This window comes from Saccostrea cucullata, unplaced genomic scaffold (genome assembly GCF_032062105.1).
Source record: "Saccostrea cucullata isolate Sc308-1 unplaced genomic scaffold, CSIRO_AGI_Scuc_v1 ctg861, whole genome shotgun sequence".
Classification (NCBI taxonomy): Eukaryota; Metazoa; Mollusca; class Bivalvia; order Ostreida; family Ostreidae; genus Saccostrea; species Saccostrea cuccullata.
In genome coordinates, this window is record NW_026935377.1 from 143,325 (window position 1) to 167,500 (window position 24,176).

Sequence of the window (24,176 nt, forward strand, 5' to 3'; positions counted from 1 at the left end):
GTATGTTCCTGCGCATCATCGATCAAATTTTTGACAACTCTGTAAGCTTCTGCATGCCTTAGCATGCAGCATATTTTTTAAAGGTGGATTTATTTGACTTCAGACAGATTTTTTAAGTGGAACCAAAACAGAACTTGAAAATTTAATCTTTTTTCCGATAAAGTAAACAACGGGTTGTATTCTTTGAAAATTTAAAACTACCAATTACAACAATATAATCACAATGACACCATTCACCAATGCGAGTACTGAGCAAGGGCATACCCGACATATCACTTTGTTACGAGCATTAACATAATTTTTCATTTTCCACAACTTTTTGATTAACATCCAAGAAAAATCAAAAGAAACAGATGACGATCATAAAATATATCTTTTTTAATTCTTTATTCGTTTTTGGAAGTTAATTACAATATACAAAATACTCTCTCACCAGTGACATCATATGTTTAACAGATTTATTAATTTGACTTTAAAAAAATAAAAGTATATCACAAAAATATGAGACAAAATGGATCTTAAAGAATCAGGCCAAGATTAAAAAAAATCTTTGTTTGCAGTTGCCGATCTATAATTTTTAGACTGGGTAGGTAGGTAGACATTCTTTTTTTTTCTTTTTTTGAAAAAAAAAATTGTTTTCAGATTTTTGTTAGAAAACATTAAATAGAGTTTTTCATAGGCCTACTATACACGAGTAAGCTCCACTCTTGGTATGAACTACTGATTGATAAAAACCAAAATTGAAAATGAAACAGTTTCAATATCGTGAAAAATGAAAAAAAAAAAAATATTACAAAATGGCTAAAAAAAAAAGTTTGGGTCGGGTGCATTTTCAGTGGGTCGGTAGGCAACTGCAAACAAACAATATTTTATTTTAGGCCTTAAAATACATGTAAAGCTTATTGCTATATGTATATACGTTCCATACTTACAGCACCGGTAAATTTACATATACTTCGAACCAGTGAATTCAAAATTAACATGATTAAATGGTTATAAAATGTGTATCTTCAAACCAAAAAATTAAAACGCTGCTTAAAAATAAAACTATTGCATAAAAATCTTACATGACAATCGTTTTTCCTCATGATAATATATGGTGAGGAGTATGTATATCGATGTAGATTTTTTTTGTTTACAATTCTTGAAATGTTTTTGATTTTAAAAAATGAAATCAATATTCTACTTTAGGAACACTAATTCTGCATTTACTTACATAAAACTATGATTTGTGGCACAACGCAGTAAATAACCAAGCACTCTAATGGGTAAATATAAAAAGCACCATATCTTAAACAAAGAAAAAAGATTAACAAATTCAACAACACCAACGGACCGTTTCAGAAATATATGCAGTATACAAATAGATCTTAGAGATAAAATTTTGTCAATCCGACACTATACATGTAAAACTGCAACACCTGTTTGGAATTTAAATTATTTTAAATAAAATGAAGATGTGTTCAACATATGGCCTTTCACAATTTTATTAGCACTGTAAAATAAGTTAACAAGATCATCAAGTACTTGAGAATGGTTTCATGATCAATTTAACCTAATACAAGGCAATAACACGAGGCATTAACTGTTCTTTTACATGAACACATTGTTTTCAGCATCTTCGCTAGCCAAGGGTTGAGCGTTGCGGACCGAAAACCCTTGGCTAGCGAAGATGTGTTTTCAGTGTTGACTTCTTGCCATTCCAATTCCAAAAAAAAATTATATGAAAGTATGTAAATTGTTTAATATTCTCTTACGTTCAGTGTTGAGGCTTTTCAATATATACAACCCTACCAGACATGTTTTGCATAAAAGTGGCCTATTTACCTGTATTAAACCTGTTAAAGCAAGAGAACAAATGCATTGGTATGGGTGCATCTCAAGTAATAAAACTTTAAGTGAAAAGGAATTTTCAGATGTTAAATAAGACAAACAAAAAATTTCGACTTGCATGTATCGACTCAGCACTGAATCTCGTCATCTTCGAGATTCATGTAACTTTTGATCGTGGGTTTCTCACAATAATTTGTCCATAATGTCTCCACCAACTCTGAAGCCAGCACTTGGCTAGTGTTTGCGGACACCATCCAAATCACAAATATACCGTCATTCCTCAAATAATTCTTGATAAACTTATCCACCAGGTCTCTTTGTCTAGCTGCGCCTTTGGAGTTGAAATGTTTAGGCTCCGATAAATGCAGATATTTGAGTATATAATGGTGCTGCCTCCATGGCAAACAGAATGTGACCATGTTCCAGACAAGATGTCCGCCATTGATGAGGGTCATTACAACGAGAAGAAACCACGTGATAACAAAGAGTTTCTCATTAAACAAATTAATTGGAAGTGAACACTGAACAGTCCAGCGTTGTAGATTAGACAGCTGTCTAATGTCAAAGTCACAATAGGTCACCAATGGAAAGCGTTCCAGATCCTTCCACTTTTTTCCTTCAAACATTAACATGAGAAAATCCGGACCAATACGAAGAAAATTATTTCCCAGTAAAAGCTCTAACAGGAAAAATTGTCCAAGTGTATTTGCAAAATACAGGAAGCCAGTAAAAAGATAGAACACCATCATAAAATTCCCCTTGTGTATTCCTACGGACGCCATGGCTTCCTTGATTCGCCTGGAAGTTTTCGTTTTCCCCATGATACAGTCCCTTATATCAATCCATCTGTCAATGAATTCAGCCAACTGTCCAATCTTGTCCTTTCTTTCATCAGGACTGTCGTAAGATGCATTATCCGCTATCCTCAGCACCTTCTTCAGATCAAAACCAGAATACCCGTTCCAGTGTTTCCAGAACATTCTCGGTAGGAAGAACATGAAGGCTTGTAAAGCGAAGATGATAGGGACCCACTGGTAGTACATAATCTCCTGGTCCTCTCGCTCCCTGTGGTCCACCGGAAGTGAATCCTCGAACGGGACGAGGTAGGTGTTTTTGATCCAGCAATAGGCATTGGCGTAGGATACATGGAACTTTTTGAACTGAGCAGGGCACCAGCAAGATATTGGTTCTCCGACAAACTGTTCAGCACTAGAGAAGAGGGTGAGTGCAATGAAGAAGGCCATACAATAGAGCCGGTTAAGACGATGTGCGCCCGTGTCGTCTGTGGTTCCGATCTTTATCTTCTTAAAGGCCTTTCCTGTTATGTCTTCAACACTGCAAAAAACAAGTTGAAGTTCAATAATCAAAAAAATTCTGATTCAAATATTAATTCTTATGGCATTTAAAAATTCTTTGTTGGGTTTACGATGAGACAGCAAGCTTTCTCCTCATGGGCATCTGATCCCTCCTTTGGAATTTACTGACTTTTACAGTGGACCATAATGTGCCTTGTTTACAGATTTGTTTTGTTCGTGAAATTGATCACTGTGCGTTATCTTTCCATTTTTCGATGCTTTGAGGGTGACCAACACAAACCCCAAGTCAAATAAGGTTTTTGTAGATCTTATGTGTATGCATACAATTTGATACTGATTACTGAAAGAAGTTGGGAGTAACACTCCACTCCCAACCACCCACAAAATAGTAATTTGGAGTTTTGAAGATTTTTCCTTCTATCTTATTGTCAAGTTTTTTAAGGTTAGTTAATTTATTTTTTCTGAGTGTCCTCTTTCAAAAAAACGAGGCCACGTCCCTGAATCATATAAAAATACTGTTTTTATAAGGGAGAATCTCTTAAACACGTCACAAATACAGAAATTAATATCAGATATTGGAAAACAGGTACATTAAACTAGGAATTCATGTATCATTTTATAATATTATATATTATAAAAAATAAGATTCTATAAGGGCGGGGATGCCCCAGCCTCTCTATGGGTGTCTGTGATATTTTTTTTTCATTTTTATATCAGTTGATTAAAATGGAGAAAGATACATGCATGGTCACGTTTCTTTTTGGGGAAATACATAATCCCTTTTTAAGCAAATAAAAAACACCCACACAGAGAAATAGTCTTATCATCTGTGGAGTTGTATATTATTGAGGACAATAACCAATAATTCATTCATCGAATACTGTAGGAATTATCCTACGCCTAAAGTCTTGGTCAGGAACACATTTACAATGCTTTTCTTTGAAATATGGAACTTACTACAATGTACATGTACCCATGTATGCTATAAGGATGACAAAATTGTATACATATCCGCGGAAAAAAAATTACAACATTAAAAATGGTACATGTATTAAATTTAACATTGGTCGCATTAAAAATCAAACCACATACTGCTTGTATACGCCTATTGTCTAGTTTGTGAGTTTGTTAATTAAATTCATAAAATGTAAATGCACATAATCTATCAAAAGCAATCACGTGTATGTAAACATCAAACATGAATTGAAGTTACTTCCTTTTTGCTAGGTTCTCAAATTAACATATTAACTTTTATAGAAAAAAAGTTTATACGTATACAAGTTTATATAATATTCTAAGTGGCTCCTACATTATAAGTATTTTTTGTCCTGCATTTATGTGTACCACTTTGCGGCCTACTGTGTACAACACTCTCTAGCGAGGAGCCACTCAGGCACTGCCAGCAGCTCTTTTTTATTTGCCTCTGAATAAAAAAAAAATTGAAACTGAAAGTGACACTTATTATTCATTCTTCTGGAACTCTATAGAAATAAGATGTGATGTATAACCAAATGCAGTGGGTAAAAGACCTAGAGGGAAAGTTATTTCGTGATAAGTTCTTATCTCAGCGAGAGATAGTAACAGTTCCCATATATTTTTCACGATCAATCGCCGCCCATAAATGAACAGAATACTTTAAGACTTTACATGAATACATTTCTTGTTTGTCAGTAAGATCCCATGTTGGGAAGTATTTATCCGAAGGAATATTTATTTCTGACTTCCTTGTTCGAAGAATTGCGTTTTAAAATTTCTCTTTAACAGATCTAGAGGAAATGTTGATTTATATTCCCTGACATCAGCCATCGCCTGGCTCATCCATTGTTACGAAAAAAATGACATCAATGTTGTCATACAAGAGAAAAATCACCTAACATTATATCTGAAGAGTTTAAAGTATTTAAGCTTGAATTAAACTTTGTTGTTACAGACACATGTCCTGTAATGGAATCTTTTGTCAATTTGTGGCAAACTTCCTTAAAACATTGACAATGTGTTCCTTAATTCTAGATCGTTATTCCTCAGGAGTACACTTGGTAAAACTTTATCTTCATATATATATAATATGTATAAGCATATTCAATAAAAATTTAATTTTGTTAAATTTTTAGATGAACTTTATCATATTCAAGTTGACTTATTTTTGTCTTACAATCCTTAAATAAAATTAATATAAAAGTCCACGTTACGAAATGCACATTTCAGTAAAAATAAATAAATAAATGAAAAGGAATGCTGTTCTTTTACGGTTGGTTGGATTTAAATAGATTTTTAAAAGTGTCTTTAAGGGTGAATAAAATAGGGTCATTATCTTTATTTATAGAATGCAGTAAATGCGTCAATTTAATGTTCAAATTTCTGATGTAAGTCAAGATCAGATTAACAATATCCTTTACTACAAGATTGTGAAAGATAGATGGGAAGAAAATGAATGTAGAAAAGAATAAAAATACAGAGAAAACTGGGAAAGTCCAACGAAAATTGAAAAAAAAAAAAAACGTTGAGTAAATTAGTACTTACAGATGACCCATATTGAGAGTCTGTATTTGGTCCTAATTCCTTATCGTGGTTTATTCATCACCCAGGAACGATTCACTTTCCCGTGGTCCTCCCAACCTTACCTGGAGATATAAACACAGGTATGGAAGGCAGCTGTGTCATGAGTGTGTCTAAGGTGTGCGCTCTGTGGTGAATTAAACCCCACACCGATCGAGGGTGTAAAAATACTTTTATGTGACGACAGCCACACTTGATAGCTGAACAAAAGCCCTATAGCATGCCGTCCTAGCCATATTTTTGTTAATATAAAGTCGTCAAAAATTCGGATTTAAATCCCGTGCATTTAATATTCACTGAAATTTTATTTCTTTCGAAATTACAAGTTTAAAAAATATTGACCATGCATGCGTGTTCTCTTGATTTGAACATATTTTATTGTTTTACACAAAAGGCGTGTTCTCTTACCATCCTAATCAAAACATTTTTAAAACATATATCGATTAATATTTTTTTTTAACTCTTCCCTTTAATATCCATTTGTATGAACTATTTACTTTTACCTTTAAAAAAAAAATATTAGTACAGGTCTAATTTCATTCCCTGTGTCTGTAAACTTTTAATAACTTTTTTCAAACAAGACAACCAATCTTAACAAAATGATTAAATTACCTTATAAGTTTGTATCCATGCTTACAAATATAATTAAGATATGATTAAAGTTGAAATGTAAAGAAAACGCAATAGTAAAAAAAAAATGAAAAGTGTTTTAAATGAACTTTAACCCCAAATCATCAACCAATGGAGGACTGGGCGATGAAAAAAAAGTCCATATTCAGTAACGATAACTTCAATTCTATCGAATCGAAAATCTTCCCTTACCGAAAATATTGCCTTCCTGCAAATATTTGCTGCAAGTCTGCAGCAAACATTACTGCAAACTTGCAGCAGGCATTGCTGCAAGCTTTCGGCGATGTACCAAGAAAGCACGACAGTCTATTCAAAGCCTTTGGAGTTTGCAGCAAGTTTGCGGCAAACATTTTACCATGCAAATGAGGTTTGCTGCAAGTCTGCAGCAAACATTGGGTTTTCCAAATATGGAAACATTGCTGCAAGCTTGCGGCAAACATTGCTGCAAGCCTGAGGCAAACATTGCTGCAAGCTTGCAGCAAACAATTTCCCTATGGTTTTGGCACATTCCTGTGTACAAGCAGCAAGTTCTTAGAAAGCCTTTGTCCTGACCTAAATCTGTTAATTATAGAGAAAATCCACCACAATTCTGAAATGATGCAATCATGAAGTTTTGATAGGCTCTCTATTTGTTCCTAGACAAAGTTTCCGTACTCTTTTTAAATTTAAGTGCATTCAATTGCTTCTTGTTATATGAACAGAACATTGAGAACTTTACAGTTACTAATTCATTTGAAATCATGTAACTGATTTGGGTCCATTAAATTAATACATGTACATTTAAGAAGTATACATATGTGATATTATAATGAAGACTGAAATTCATAAAAAATAGATTCAGATTTGACCTAGCAGTTACACCAGTTACCCAAACATGCTTTTAAGAAACATTTCTTTCAAAATAAAACAAAATCAGATCTTACCAATTAGATATCATGGATGCCAATGAAAACCTACATCCAGAGTTATGCACTTTTAATCACTCAAAATGGTATATATTCTTAACAAAATTAAATACTGAAACATGTACAACTTCTATTCAAACAATTCAAAATGGCCAGTTCTGTGTTGACCCCAGTACAATCTGAATTTCATTGGCTGATTTGACTTGTTTACTGTTCTTGCGAACTTCCTGCAAGCATTCAAATCATGAAATGTTTCCTGCAAACTTGCTGCGAACATTAAATTGGCGTGTATGTTTCTTGCAATGTTCCTGCAAACATGTTGGGTTCCTGCGAATTTGCTGCAAGCTTGCAGCAATTGCTGCTATGTTTGCCGCAAGATCGCAGCTAGCGGCAAACATCTGCGAACAAGAAAATTTTCTTCCTGCGAACAATTTTGTTTGCTGCAAGCTTGCAGCAGGCCTGCAGCAGACATATCAGTTTGGTAAGGGTTTGCCTTTATTTGTCAGATAAGGGAGGGGAATATTTGATCTGAAAATTCGAAAATTTCAAGAAAATATTCATTTACTTTTTTTGTCAAAAATTTCAAAGCAATAATTTTGTATCATGTTTTTTTTTCTTTTTTGAGATTTTATCAAATATCATTGTACGTAGCTTTCAAATCAATACAGTCATGTATTCAAGTTTATCGAAAGTTCGCGAAAAGGATGCATGCTCAACAGAAAAATCAAATAAGGGCTTGGGACCCGGGTGTGGTCAATAGAATGATTTCCAGTTTATTTCCACCGGAAAATACAAGGAAAGCTTATTTGAGTCTGTTTACAGACGGGATTATTTGTCTAATTACAATGCAATGATATGCAGACATCCTTATTTATGGTAGATTTCAGTTTGTTCAACCCATGCTTCTGAATCAGAGGGGCCACAGCTGGGTAATAAAAGTTATTAAAATAATGATTGTTACATCATTGATTATATAAATCATCATTATACGCCGTACATTTTATAATCTCAGATTAAAGTAGGTTAGTCTGGGTCAGAACATGTGGTTTCACTTTCATTTGTCGTCCAGTACTCACTGCCTCGTGCAAGTATGCACATGTACATTTTTTCAAGTTCTATTTCTACAGACTTTAAAAAATATATAATTTCGCGTGAGCACTCCCTCAAGTACCTTAGAAGATTTGATTTATATACTGTACAAATCACTCGTGTGCAGTCATGTTTCAAAGGTTTACGAGTCCTGTTTAATATTCAATCAGGATATAGACGATGGAACTCAACCCTGTATAACGCTTTATCGGCGTTTTGAATCTCATTTAAGATCTTAATTTCTTGTTTTATTTGTAAATTTTGCCAAACTAAGGCCGTTTGCTACAATTTTTTTTTCAAAATGCTAGAAAATATTAGCAAATGTTACCTTTTTTTCTTATAATACTTGTCCCATATAAAGACATAAAAATTGTACAAAATGTATATGATTTAATTCCATTTTATGAAAATTATATATTCCGCTCAAGTGTGATTACCTTGTAATCAAAGTTCAAATTCAAAATATTTAATTTTACGACCATTGTTCGGAATGAAGGATGAAGGTAATTAAATCTCAAGAGATTTTAAATTCTAATTAAGGTAGGACGTGATCTGGGACCAAGACGAGGCTTCTGGTCACATCATGCTTTGGGGTACCCATCTCTTATGTATTATCCGCAACTGAATGGAAATGAGACTTTCAAAGAATCTTTGCTACATAGTGCCACTGCACATCCTATTTTACTTTTTGGTCCGACACATATTTTGGGTTTTTCAAAGCAAAACATGGGAACTACCTTTCTTTCTTTAATGTAGTACCTTCAGTTGTTCTTCTTTTTATACCCCCGCTTGAAAAGCGGCAGGGTATATAGTAATTGGTATGTCCGTCCGTCTAGCTGTCCGTCTGTTAAGCTTGGGGTACCCATTTCTTACCCGCACCTCCTCTCATACCACTGAATGAAATTTGATGAAACTTTCACAGAATTTTTATTACATATTGCCATTGTGCACCTCCTATTTTACTTTTTGATCTGACACAGAATTTAGGTTTCCCACAACAAAACTTGGACAGTCATACTGCCATTATATTCATATGGTAGGCGGGGTATCATTTAGTGAGTTCATTTTTTTTTTTTTTTTGTTCTTTTTTTTTTTTTTTTTTTTTGTTTTTATTATATTTTTTTTTTAACAATTATATTGATTTTATGCTGTTTGACATTCCCTGTATTTATTCAGACATGAATCAAAACTTACAGAGTTTAAGACAATCAAGTTCAGAAATTGTACTGATATTCCTTCTATGAGGACGGCTTTTGAAATTAATACAGCGGTGAACTAATTGCAGGATAATGATATTGATAAATGCAAGGCAAGTATAGCATCGAAATGTCAACAAGATAATAAATTATGTCTATTCAGATGTTATAATTTATTCCTTAGCCAAAGTTGAACAAGAGGCCCATGGGCCACATCACTCACCCAAGCACTGTGGCTAAGAAAAAAGTAGAAATTGGTTTATTATTGAAGAGTTTAAATCCAAAAGTAAACCTTTGACCAGTTATGGTTTTGCTATTCTTGAGAAGATGATTTTTAAAGAATTTTCCTACACATTTCTATGTAAAACTTTGGTCGGCCATTGTAGCCCCGCCCTACCCCCAGGGGTCATGATTTGAACCAACTTGAATCGACACTACCTGAGGATGCTTCCATATAAATATGATCACTTATGACTGTTATTCTTGGGAAGAAGATTTTTAAAGAATTTTCCTATATATTTCTATGTAAAACATAGTCGGCCATTGTGGCCCAGCCCTACCCCTGGGGGTCATGATTTGAACAAACTTGAATTGAACTACCTGATTTTGCTTCCATATAAATATGATCAATTATGGCTTTGTTATTTCTGAGAAGAAGATTTTTAAAGAATTTTCCTATATATTTCTATGTAAAACATGGGTCGGCATATGTACCACAAACTACCCCCAAAATTTGAACAAACTTGAATAAACACTACCTGAGGATGCTTCCATATAAATATGATCACTTATGACTTTGTTATTCTTGAGAAGAAAATTTGTAAAGAATTTTCCTATATATTTCTATGTAAAAAAAATGGGTCTGCCATTGTGGCCCCGCCCTACCCCTGGGGGTCATGATTTGAACAAACTTGAATCGACACTACCTGAGGATGCTTCCATATAAATATGATCAAAAATGGCTTTGTTATTTTTGAGAAGAAGATTTTTAAAGAATTTTCCTATATATTTCTATGTAAAACTTGGGTCGGCCATTGTGGCCCCACACTACCCCCGGGGGTCATGATTTGAACAAACTTGAATCGACACTACCTGAGGATGCTTCCATATAAATATGATCACTTATGACTTTGTTATTCTTGAGAAGAAGATTTTTAAAGAATTTTCCTATACCCGGGTATATTTCTATGTAAAACATGGTCGGCCTTTGTGGCCCCGCCCTACCCCCAGGGTCATGATTTGAACAAACTTGAATTGACACTACCTGAGGAGGCTTCCATATAAATATGATCAATTATGGCTTTGCTGTTCTTAAGAAGAAGATTTTTAAAAATTTTCCTATATATTTCTATGTAAAACTTTGGTCAGCCATTGTTGCCCCGTCCTACCCCCGGGGGTCATGATTTGAACAAACTTGAATCTACACTACCTGAGGATGTTTCCCCATAAGTTTCATCTTTCCTGGCACAGTGGTTCTTGAGAAGAAGATTTTTAAAACATACCACCATATTTTCATTAATTCCCAATTATCTCCCCTTGAATGAGGGTGTGACCCTTCATTTGAACAAATTTAAATCCCCTTCACCCAAGGATGCTTTGTGGTAAGTTTGGTTGAAATTAGCCCAGCGGTTCTTGAGAAGAAGTGGAAAATGTGAAAAGTTTACAGACAGACAGACGAACTGCTAGACAGACGGACAAACAGACAGACGGACGCCGGACAAAATGTGATCAGAACAGCTCACTTGAGCCTTCGGCTCAGGTGAGCTAAAAAATTGAAAACTATCAAATTGCTACTTTATATGATCTTTCATTTTCACAAGCAGGCATTAAAGTACAGGCTCATATCAAAATAAATGAATTCAGAGATAAAAAATTATTTTATTGCAACTATTTTCTGTAAAGTTCCTTTAACAGACAGTGAAATTAAAAATCTTTGAAATAATTCAATATTTTTTGGCAAGGGTAGACTCTATTTATGCATGTAATTATGCATATTCTGTATATACTAAGTGACATTGAAACACTATCATGAAAATAATCACAGTCAATTTTCCAAATAAATAAGAAATCATATGTATACAGTCCATGTACAAACACAATTCATAAAAAAACATATACGTTGTACTAGTAGTACAGGATTGAACTGCCTCTTTTGGGATAAATGTAGACTAATGATTATGCATTAAATGTAATCCATCACTTACAAAAATAAAAGTAAACTTTTCAAAACAAAATAAAAAACAAAACTTCTTAATAATAAGATAAGGCTGATGGCATGGCTGGGTGAAATATGTCTTTCTCCAGGATAGATATATAATATAGGCTGAGATTCCACAAACTGTTTATAATGCTGATATGTCACTTACTTGTTTGTTATACAATCAAATGGCACCCACATACAGGGAAAACTTTAAAACATTGATCTGAATTTTTTAATAAAATGATCCAGAAGAGAAATAAAATATGATAAGATGGAGCACATCTGACAGTCTGTGTGTTTTGATTGAGATACAAACAAACCATCAGGGTTGATGTACAACAATTAAAAAGGAATGTTTGATACCTAGACAATATGGTTAAAAATATTGCTTTGTAGAAAAAAATAAAAGTAAGAGCAATGTTTGATAAAATAATAACAACACACCTGACAGAAAAGCTTCTGATCTGAACACCTGAGTCCTGGTGACCTCAACAATAAAGAACAGGGAACAATAAAACATTGTTTTGTTCTTCAAAGGATATTACTGTAAACCAACTTTTTTCCGCTTGCGAGAAATATTCGCGAGTTTTGCGACCAGTTTCACGACCTACTTTTAATCGCGAATATTAATCGCGCGAACCATGCATTATGCTTTGCGTTTGTAAAAAATATTTCCTTATTTGTGAAAATTAATCATTGTGGATTGATTTCAAACTGACTAATCAGGAATAAAGGATGACAAGAATAATAGTTGGTTAACAGTATATGAGAAACAAAATTCAAATAAATGATGATAATTGATTACTTATTCTATTTAAAGGTTATATTGAAGCAGTTCATGTTTGTAATCCTCAAATGTATTCATGGAGATTCTAGATTGAAAGATTTCTTCCTTTATCTTTTAATTAAATGATTGAGTTCATGTACAATCGTACATGTACTTCTAAAATATGCCTTTAGTGAAATTTGCAAAGAATTACCATATCAGCTGAATTTTTAGAGAGGATTGAATTTTGGCATTATTAGCGAGGGTGCTTAGATCGCTAAAACTGAATATCGCAAAAAATGAATTATGTTTCATTTGCAATAGCTTATCTAGTGAGCATTTTGAAACCCCTAAAATTAGACCTTGCTTGAAAAATACCAATTTTTAAAATCAAATTGCTAAATTTGCGTCTCGCTAAAATTTCCACTTACACGGTATTTAGATATTCAACTTTTAGTCTTCTTCATTTAAAATGAATTTTTAAAAAAATATTTCTCATAACTCATCATCATTGGATACCCATGAGTGATATCCTTTTTTACCTATCATGATGAGTAAAAGACAAGATCACCCGTGGGTATCTGATTATAGAAAAAATCCCTTAGAGGAAGATTGTTTGTGTGCTAAAAATTATAGAAAAACTATTTAAGAGAAGAAACTTTTAGCCAGAAGAAAACTACTTGTACTATTCAACAAACATTAGACTTAGAGAACACTTGGAATGTTTAGATCCAGGACTACAGTTTGGACTGGGGCCTGACATTAACACTTCGACCATTCTTGCTGATTTTAATGGCCACCTCCAACCCTTTACAAATCTGGTCCAGAACATGGAACGGCACAGATTTGTTGACTGGTAGGTACACGACATGATCAATGAGATAGCGTGCCTCATGGGGGTAATAGTGGATCAGTGGGGCAAAATAGTCCAGGTGGGGGTTCCATTTCTCGGGTTCGATGATGTTCAGCTGAGTGGCGCCTCGGTAAGCATCAATCCCCATAGCATTCAGAATCTTAACCACTGTGTCGGGGTTTTCCTGTCAATAGTCAAAACTTTCTAAATACTAATTCATTTTGAAATCCTAATTAGAATAATTATTTCAAAGCATTCATTCTGAAATCCTAATTAGAATAACTGTTTTAAAGCAGCCTACCTTCTACTGTATACAGGGTTATTTTCGCCCCATGTTATTTTCGCCCTTTCATACTTGAAAACAATTTAATCCTGTTTTAAATTCACCCAGTCATGGTTCTGTTTAAGAAATTATGCTATATTCTTTGCATTCGCCCTGTTTCAAATTCACCCAAAGGGGGATAGGGCGAAAAGGGCAAAAGAAAACGGGAGCGAAAATTTCCATGTATAGAGTATTACTTAAGATGCTGAAAAACCTTTTCAAATCTCAGGAGGTTCAAAGTATGATAGTTGAGACTTGATCAAAGTCATCACAAAGTGTAAGCATGGAATTTTTAGGTCACCTGAGTAAAGTCAGGTGACCTATTGCTATCTGTTTTCGTCCGTCGTCGTCCGTCGTGCGTTAACATTTGAACATTTTCAGTTTCTTCTCTGCAACCACTGAACCAATTTCAACCAAATTTGGCACAAAGCATCTATGGGTGAAGGGGAACAAAAATTGTGAATTTCATGATCCCTGCCCCCCTGGGGCTTGAGGGGTGGGGCCAAAACCACTAAAATTAATGCAATCTTTAAAAATCTTCTTCTTTACTCCTGGACATCAAGCAGTCAAACTGTTTGCATGATTGTAATCAGCAATGAGTCCTCTACCAAAAATGTGAAATTCATGGCCCTGGGGTCAGGGGTTCTAGTGCTAGGGTGGGGCTAAATAAGTAGGTAGTGAAAATGCATTATTTCTTTGAAAATCTTCTTCTCTGCTCCTGGGTATTAAATAAACCAACTAAGTGCATAGTTATGATGAGCAAGAGTGCCTCACCAAAATTGTGAATTTTATGGCCCCATGGTTCTTGTGTTAGGACGGGGCTCTATTGATTATATAGTGAAAATACATGAATTCTTTGAAAATCTTCTTCTCTGCACCTGGGTATTAAATAAACTAACTAAGTACATAGTTATGATGAGCAAGAGTGTCTCTACCAAATTTGTGAATTGTATGGCCCCAGGGTCAGGGGTTCTTGTTTTAGGGTGGGGCTCTAATGATTATATAGTGAAATGCATGAATTCTTTGAACATCTTATCCTTTGCTCCTGGTTAATGTACTAATGATCTAATTACATATTTAAGGCCAGGATTTATTTTATTTTCAGTTTTACAAACCCTCCACTCAAGGTTTTGAATTTTCAGAAAAAAAATAGAAAATTTTTTTTCTTTCCATTCAAATTTGAGTCGGGATCGAGATTTCAAATTTACGAACTCGCACTTCCGGTTTTAAGATGACACAGGCGGGTAAATAAAGCTAGATCTGACAAGATAGCTTGGTTTTGTGTAAAATTCATCGATACGAGTGTCATTCAAAACGTTTCACCCATTCAAAGGAGAAATAAAATGCTGACGACTTTGTTGCACAATGACATGCTGGTGAGATAATTATAATTCTGTTTCAAAAGTATCTGTCTGTAAATTATTTTCCTCCTCCAGGTTTTAAACTGCCCGTGGTAGCTATTGCATATTGCCAGCAACATTGTTTAGGTCTCTGTTATAGCTTACAGTTTAAGCATCATTCTTCAGAAAAGGGTTGCTTATGCATCAGATGTAATGAATAAAACTATGGGAGAAGTTAAGTCCATTTGAGGAAGAAATAAACAATAACCTAAAGAAATAAAAAAAAAATTCAACTAAAAAGGCAAGAATATACAAATATATCATGTAGTATCATTTGTATCAGCCAGAAAAATTATTTTATACTTAATTGAAAAAATGTTCACCCTACTCCCCAATAAAATTCTCCCTGTCTGTTTTATGATAGGAATTATAATTTTAGGCATCAAGTAAATTTTAGAACAATGTCTACAAATTCACCTAACACATATTTAAAAAATGATGATATATTGAAAGACTTTTAAAGAATTGATTTTTTAAAATATATTTTGACCAACATCACAAAATTTATATAACTGGCCCAAACTGGCAGATGATGAAATAAGCAATTAAATGTTCTACTTTCCTATTTGTAAGCATCATGTGTCCAGTGGTAAGGAGCCTATTAGAATAGCATAAAAAAGAATGTACAAATGTTAATAATTGATTTATCAAAAATTTTTTTTATTTCCTTCTCCTTCGGGACTTTTTTATTCTCATGTTCATAACTACCGGTAAACCTAAGCATAAAAAAAAATGCTGGCCTTATAATGAAGAAAGGGGCCTCTTTCAAAATAGATAATTTCAGGGCCGCTGGGTCAGGGGTACCAGGGGGGTACACCTAAAAATAAATTAATGCTTTGAAATCTGCCCTTTGATAAGCAATGGTGCCTCCTTCAAAATTTGTGAATTTCATGGCTTTTGGAAAAACACGAACCAAATACAATCGCTGGAAAGTTGTTACATGATACTCAGGTGACCTATAAGGCCCGTGGGCCTCTTGTTTATCTTTGGATTATTTATACTAAATTCAGAAACTGTAAATGTAACAATTTTCTGCTTACCAAAACCTTGTATTTAAAATTCCTTATCCCACCCTATAGTAACCCAGACTTATGATTTTGCTACTAATTTGAATGTATATAAATATCACTTTAAAGTATAAGTACACATGTATATATCTTTAAAATATAGGACATAGAAGTACTGTAATTTGAAAACTGCTCCAAAAAACTTAACCTTGGCCATGATGTGCCAAACAGCAGAGTGTTTCAAATTCATATCTTGTTTTTACTGCCTTTTTAAACTTTCAAAATTACTTAGCAGTAAACTTATCATCAATACATGTATAGGATAGGGTCCACAACTGTCCAGGGTGCTGTTTGCCCAGGAAATTCTCACACATTCCATGTTATGTAAATAACAGTAGTAACAAACACTTACCACCAGTATAGGGTAGAGCCAGTAGTTGTTGACCGTGCTCTCTGCCCCCACAATAGTCACACTTTCTGGGAGGCGCTCCCTAACATAGTCACCCTTTATACTGGTCGACTTGAATTCCGTGGCCTTGAAGTTTTTCAGTCTGTGTCGAAGTGTTTGTAACAGAGCATTGGATGGCTGCTGTCGGATCCGATGAACCATATCACTAGGGAATCCTCGTAGCATTTTTATAACGTAGCGTTTGTGGTCTATATTTAGAGTACGGGTAAGCCACATGGCAGGTTTGACCACCTGAGGACAGTCTAACAACAAGTAAACCATAAAATACTTGGTCAACTTCTTGAAATATTCCCCATGCTTTTGCACAGGATATTTAGAATAATGTCTATGCATTTTGTCATATAAATCTTGATCACGAATTTTTGCTATTGCACCACCAAAAGCCGTTGAAGGTTTAATTACACCAAAACTAAAAAGGGAAAGGTCAGATCTGGGATTTCCTAACCAATCAAATCCACAGAAACACTCAGCACAATCCTCTATCACGACTAGATTCTGCTCCTGAGCTATGTCTATAATACTGTCCATTTCTACCTGCTTCCCATATATATGGGCCACTAATATGGCTACTGTCTTTGTGGAAATGAGGTGCTTCAGTTGATCTAGTTTTGGACTTGTTCTTTCTATATCAACATCCAAAGGAACAACCTGTAAAATTAAGGAGGAAAACTTTGTCAACATTTTATGTCTCACAACTTCACAGCTTATGTCATTGTGTTATGAAAAGACCAGGTAAAATGGCAAAAAGATATAAGAAAGGAGAGAGAGAAATACAAGAGGACCAAGGGCCACATCCCTCACCCTAGACTTTAGCTAGAGAAAAGCAAAAAACAGTTCATAAAATGACCCACAGGGTCATGATTGGAACAAACTACACTAAATGAGGATGCTTTTTTTATATAAATATATATATATATATATATATATATATATATATATATATATATATATATATATATATATATATATATATATATATATATTTCTGCTAAATACTAATGATTTTAATAATTTTAAACCTAAATTATGCAAGGAGGATTTCTCTTTTAGTGTGATCTTTTCTGACCAAGTGGTCCTTGAGAAAAAGATATTGAGAACATGCTACAAATTTTCATTTTTTTAATAAAATAAATTTGAACCTTCATTTGAACAATTTAAAATACCTTTACCAAAGGATGCTTTGTGGCTAGGTAAGTGAAAACTGGCCTAGTGGGTCTGGAGAAAAATTTTTAAAAATAGGATGCCCAACAAATTGTGATTAGAAAACCTTATTTCAGCTTTCAGCTAAGGTGAGCTAATAATGAATGGAAAATCAAGTGATTGGTAGTATGGTAACAAAAGAAATTTCATTTGTAAGGCAGTTTTTAAAAAAAATAATTTCACTTGGTGTTAATGCTTGCAAATATAAAAAAAAATTATCTAAGGGGGGTGGGTTGGGGGTTGGGGGGGGGGGGGTTGCCTTTCACTGTGTTTAGTATAAATTTAAACCTTTAGTCCATGGTGTTTAACAATGTACACCATATCAGGAATGTTAATGGCTGACATGATGATCTCGGAGCCTGGTGGATAATTTTTGACCTGCAGGAACAGGTCTAGACCGGTTCTGACTGACAGACAAGGTAAGACAGGATTCTGATTAGTCGATGTCGTCCACATCTGCTTCAGATCTTGAATGACCTGCTCTCTGTCTCCACAACATGTCAGACACCGCGAGGCGGCTCCAAAGATGTCCTTGAACTCTGCATCTACAAGGTCAAATAATGTACATATTAATTTTATTAGAGTTGATGATTAAGCATCACATGTAGAGCACCTGACAAATAATTAAAATCAGGGAATGCCATTGTTTACCTCTCAGCTGGAATTCATTGTCATTGTCCTTTAATCTATTACGTTCAGTATCATTGCACAGAAACTATTTTTTGTCTGACTTAATTCAGTACAATGATGAATTATGAGTTAATCAATACCTTAATATGCAAATACAGGTTTATTTTCATGATTGATGGCTCAGGAAGATTAAACCATATCAAAAATATTTTTCAACAAATAGGTATATAAAACAATAGGACTTATGTTATTGAAGTTTACCCTGTGAGAAATAGGTGTGATCCATTATCGTAGATATATATGACTGATGTCTTATTATAAGTCTTCTCTTTTTCTACAAATGACCGAACCACAGAAAATATATGCAAAAATAAAACGTTGAAATTTCCTTTTAGAAAAAAAACAATATGTATCTACCTTGTACCTAAGTTATATGCCCTTTCAACTTAATTAACAAGAAAAAAAAAGCTTCTATACGTGTAAATGCATGGAAGAGGTTTTTTCTTAATATTGCCAAACTGTTTGTTAAAAAAAATGAGATCTAAAACCAAATAAAAGTCCTTTTGATGAATAGCTAAAAAGTGTTCCTAGTGCATAATAATGTTTAATTCTAGATGATAAACTGAAAATATTTTTTTTCTCATGAAATCTTACTTTTCATCTATCATACAAGTCTTATTTATGACCTAGCTTTAGGACATTTAGAGTTACCTCCCATAAATCACATTCAGGAAAATTCAACAAGAACACCTTATCAAAGGGGGGCATAAAAATTAACTTAAATCTACATGTACCAAGGTACATGTCAAAAATCATTTGAATGTTGAAGTCTGTTGGTCAAATTAATTTTTTTTTTATTTCTTCACAGTATGAGCAAAAAATGAACCATCGCATATAAAATATATTTCCAGATTTTCTTTCCCTGTAGTACCACCACTGGACTCCTGGGCTGAGAGCCTGAGATAATTTATTTCTTCTCCTATAATTCAAGATTTCTGCTTTTTTAATTATGATTTGTGTTCATTGTATAAACCGAATCCTTTCAAAATATAAACAGGGTTTAGCTAAAGTTGACTCCTTTGTTGCAATGAATGCTTAATTCTTACAAGCATGATTTGTATGCCATATATAGAAATCAGACCAAAACTGTAGGCTAAGGTATATTTTAGAGATATTTCTGTTTTAGTAACCATGGAACACTGTTCATCAAAACAAAAAAACTGATGCACTAAATTAATTATGTATCTTAGTGTATTCTACTTGTGTACCAAGTTATATTGAAATCAGACCAAAACTGTAGGAGATTCCGAGAAGGAGCATTTTGAAATTTTTTTTACAGACAGACAGACGGACAGACAACTGACACCTTACTTGGCATTAGCTCTTCTTATCTCTGTTACTGCTTTCCTACTTTCCTACATATATAAAGATCAAAGTAGAAAAACACAGAAATCTGTATGATCTTTAGATCTGACATTCTTCTTAGCTAGCTAAACAGTGTTGACAACCCTTCAATATGCACCTTACAAAAGATAAGGAAAACTAACAGTGCTTGATGCACAGGTAGATTATATCTACCTACCTATATAAACACAGGTGTAGGGCAGGATAGAGCTGGTGGACTTGTCCTGGAATGTCATTCTCTGGATTCCTTCTTCCTTGTCTCTATCTTCTGTTCATATACAGAAAAAAAAATGATTTAATAAATACAGAAAGTAATGACAATCATGTCTACATATACAGAACTACTCATTATACAACAAGATATGCACATCATGTTAATATCACTAATCATAATTTCAAAAAAAAAATCCTTTCTGAAAAGAAATCACATAAATACAGAAATTATACAGTTTGATATAGAAGTAATAGCAAAAGACAATCCATATTTGAACCCTGCATGACTCCTAAAACAGGTGCACTTTAGGATTCAGTTTTCTGGCAAATGATGGACTGAATAGACCCTATCCATCTTTCATTTAAAAACAACACTGGTGCCCCCAAATGGTGGCTTTTCCAAAATATAAGTTGGTACCTAGTACCAATTAATCCTTTTAAAGTTATACAGCAAAGATACATGTAACTAGGACAAATGTCAAGATCAAAGTTAGAGCCAGAGGTAAAAGGAAATACACATGTTAACATTGAAAGCCCTAGCACTAAAGGTGGATGAGACTCCAAGGACAAAAATGTTTCCAAAAAGATCTTGTTACAAGAGATAAACAAATGAAATATTAATTAAATCCAGGCTCTAACAATACAACATTATGACAGTTAAAATTTATATAGATTTAAAATTTATAAAAAGTTAGCACCAACAATTTGAATTTATTGGTAATGGGTCAGGTTTCTGCAGAATAAAAGAGTAAAGGGTGCATGGACAGACCAAGTATATCTAAAATATAAATTTATTTATATTCATCTGCCTTATTTTTTTTATTACATGGCATAGAAAATCAATTACATAAATGATAAAATGTGGTGCACATTTTATAGCATTAGAACTGTCTAAAGTGTAGTGTTAATGGGAGATATAGAAAAGAGAAACAGGAAGGAAAGAAAATCTAAAGAAAACATCACAATAATCAGGAAGACTCGTACATGTAACCATGGTTCCACGTAAATATCTATCTCAAGATCTAAATTTTAATTACGACAGGAAACTCTGGCATCTGCATGCAATTCTGCAGCTGAATTGACTAGCATTTACTTTTTTTAAATTGATAATCTCTCTCTCTCTCTCTCTCTCTCTCCTTACCTAAAACCATGCTAGTACATGTATTTGCAGATTTCTCTTAAACATTAACAATATGATCTCTAACTAACAAGTTTACGAACTACATCCTCTTTTTACAAATAACATTGTACGTTCAGTAGATTTTGTTTCCAAAGAATGATTTCTGAAGTATTAGCTTTGCTAATGAATGTACATAAACATGTATGATATGCTTACTGAAAAAAATCAATGAATATATATGTATATTTATGTATAGCCAGCTGGAAAGCTAAACATTCATGTAGGACTTATAACTGTACAGTAATTGATATGCTACTACATTTATAAGAATTTTATCATGCATAAAAATCATAACAATGCATAAGGAAAATATTGATATATTGTGCATAGTAAGAATACTTGTTTCCTGAATTATGTTAATACAGTGACTTATACACCTCTATTAATATTTTTTTTAAAAAATGAGTATAGCAGATTTTATTTTTTGATTAAATATTTCTCATTGTTATTAACCCCTACTAATCAGTCCCTGTATATTATTTCTTACTTTAAAAAGTCCAACAGTTTCTATGACTGTCGCTCCAGGAACTCTTAAAATTGATTGTTAAAAAAGACTGTTGCCTGCTGAAGTCAAATGGCACTAAACTGAGTTATCTTTACATTCAAGGAGTGTAACAATTAAAACAGTTGTCGACAGGAGTCTTGGGTAACAGTAAACCTGTTGGACCTGTAAGACCGGAGTGCGAACTGTTGCCCGCAGTCTACGGCCTTGGGCAACAGCTTGCAATCCTGTCCAACAGATCGACTGTTTCCCTCTACCCCAGTCAACATGGTCAACAACTGTATACTTCTAACTCTGAACATGACTTACCATAATGAGAATGTTGACATTCTCCCAATTTCGCGGATTATTTAAGAAATGTAAAATATATGTTGTGTAAAACAGAATATTTGTGAGTGAGCCTATAAATTCAGATACATTCATATACACAGTACTCCCATATATTTAGATTCTGAAATACAGAAATATAAAACAAAATGCAGGTATGTGTCAGTATATAAAGCTTTAAACAAGAAATAAAGTACAGATAACACAAGACAGCCAATTATTTTATATCTGCCAGGCACATGTTGACAAAATAGATCAACAGTTTAAAGAGATATTGATTGTATTGGGATTAAAATATTTCATTGGATTCCTTTCTCATCTGCTGTGCTGTACAAGTGTTAGTTACACATGCAGTCATGAAATTTTGACAATAGTAAATAAATAAAAAGAACAATAAAAATCTTGCAATATCAAGCAATTATTTAATTCCTTTCTAAAGTTTACGACTCAAATATATGCCAAAGAGTATGCTATTAGAAACTGTTGTAAAGAGACATTTGATCAAATTAATAGTATCATGTTTATTAATTTGCTAGCAATGAAATAATTCAAATCTTTAAAAAAAATAAACAATTTCTTTGCAAATAGAAGATTTCCAGATTAAAAATTCTTTACAGTTTAATAGCTGATAATTTTGGTTGTGAATATTAAAATTAGAGCAATATCTTTCATGCTTCATGTTCTGTATCTAATGTTATATAAAATCGTGTCAGAAGTAACATTATAATGTAACAACTTCCGTCCGCAACGTGTACTACACATTCATCCTTTTAAATTAAGAATGTTTTATAAGTAAGACCCTTACAATGATGACTATATATATATAAATTTATATTGACCAGGGAATAATGTAGTACCATTGAGTGATAAAAGGCACAATAAATTTTTATCCATAGAATTAAGTTAATAATCAATCCTTGCTTCCTCAATATTTGAATAAAGTTTTGCTTAAGTGAAAACATCCGGTTATCCTTTCACAATATTTATTTATATACATCTTTTGAGGATCAACGTTTACTTAATAAGTTAAAACTTGATATAGGATATCAAATACAACCATTTTAGTATAAAAACTTTAAGTTGGAAATTTCATACCTTATTTAGGTCCAGATTAACCCATATTGTCCCTTTAATCTTTCACTTGACCTCTTACATGAATCATGTTGACATTCTCCCAATTTCGCGAATTATTCAAGACCACGATCCCGATCAAAATGTAGTGTAGCTGTTTTCATCAGACAAGTGACTTTTTTGACCAAATAGTATTTATTAAATATTAATACAAAAAACACATTTATAATTCTTTTTAAAAAGAGGGCATATACGCCATATAATCTATCTATTGTACATGAATGTCTTCAAACATCGGGCTCAACAATCTACAGATCGACTTCAGAGAAAAAGAAAGTAGGCAAAATGAGAATTTGTGAAAAAATATTGGGGAGTTAAAATACTTAAATGGAAGAAATTAAGGATTTTTTAAACTTAAAGTGAACTGACTTCAAAGTATTTGAAAGAGCAATATTCATCTGATAATCTAAAAAGTTGGCTCAGCATGCTTAATTCACGCAAACTTTATGTTTTCTGTTACTTTCACTTCCAGACTCAGAATTGTTGGAAAGATATGCAGGTATCCAAGGCTAAGCCGCTTTTATTTGCCTTGAAAAGCAGAGCCCCTAGAAACTTCTCCAAATGTTTGTGTCACCACCATTATGCGGGTGAAAAGAAAACTCTCCGAGGGGGCAGTTATCTACCAAGAGTAACTTATGGAAAACCTATGCCGCCTCTTACCTTTTCAGTGATAAACACAATTCAGAGACAGCTCTGCGCAGGTAAGTCACATGTCTTAAGTTCTATCAGACCGTGACGGTCAGCCAGTTTCAGTTTTGGATGCCAGATTGTGCAATACACAAGGTTCGAGATTATCTCCCTTGGTGCGCTCTTTCGTTGAGGAGGAGAGTTTCGTTGCTGCTTAAACAGACAGGTGGGACAGATATTTATATATTGGATAAATTGCATCATCGATACTATACAATTATGGACTTCAGTGTAGGTCGATATATGGTTATAAGGACACATGGCAATTGATAGACCGAAAGTGATAGCAAATGAGCCTGCTGTGTCTGAGGTCAATATCAGTTGCCATGAGTCCTTATAACCACATATCGACCATTCACT

The 24,176-nt window shown here is 33.6% G+C and overlaps 2 protein-coding genes across 2 annotated transcripts in view; one reads left to right on the forward strand and one right to left on the reverse strand.

Moving 5' to 3' along the window:
* Nucleotides 1-368: 368 nt before the first annotated feature.
* Nucleotides 369-23,201, reverse strand: LOC134242601 (uncharacterized). The gene is made up of 6 exons (XM_062724701.1): nt 23,094-23,201; nt 19,955-20,044; nt 18,031-18,287; nt 16,486-17,190; nt 13,233-13,528; nt 369-3,168 (listed from the first exon to the last, which is right to left on the reverse strand). Exons 2-6 carry the CDS (start codon nt 20,010-20,012, stop codon nt 1,962-1,964), a joined length of 2,523 nt encoding a protein of 840 aa, XP_062580685.1. The 5' UTR covers nt 20,013-20,044; nt 23,094-23,201; the 3' UTR covers nt 369-1,961.
* Nucleotides 23,202-23,496: 295 nt separating this feature from the next.
* The window catches only part of LOC134242632 (uncharacterized), a 6,634-nt gene continuing 5,954 nt past the window's right edge, over nt 23,497-24,176 (forward strand). Inside the window, exon 1 of the mRNA XM_062724737.1 lies at nt 23,497-23,830. Within this exon, the coding sequence (XP_062580721.1) occupies nt 23,554-23,830 (277 nt within the window). The 5' untranslated portion in view covers nt 23,497-23,553. The remainder of the gene's footprint in view (nt 23,831-24,176) is intronic.

What these genes read in the sequence shown, in the direction of transcription:
- LOC134242601 (XM_062724701.1), bottom strand. Translation starts at nt 20,012, where the DNA reads ATGACATTCCAGGACAAGTCCACCAGCTCTATCCTGCCCTACACCTGT. An exon ending in CTACACCTGTGTTTATATAG is followed by an intron (nt 18,288 to 19,954) that starts GTAGGTAGATAT and finishes TTGACCTTGTAG; the next exon opens with ATGCAGAGTTCAAGGACATC. An exon ending in TTAAACACCATGGACTAAAG is followed by an intron (nt 17,191 to 18,030) that starts GTTTAAATTTAT and finishes TTAATTTTACAG; the next exon opens with GTTGTTCCTTTGGATGTTGA.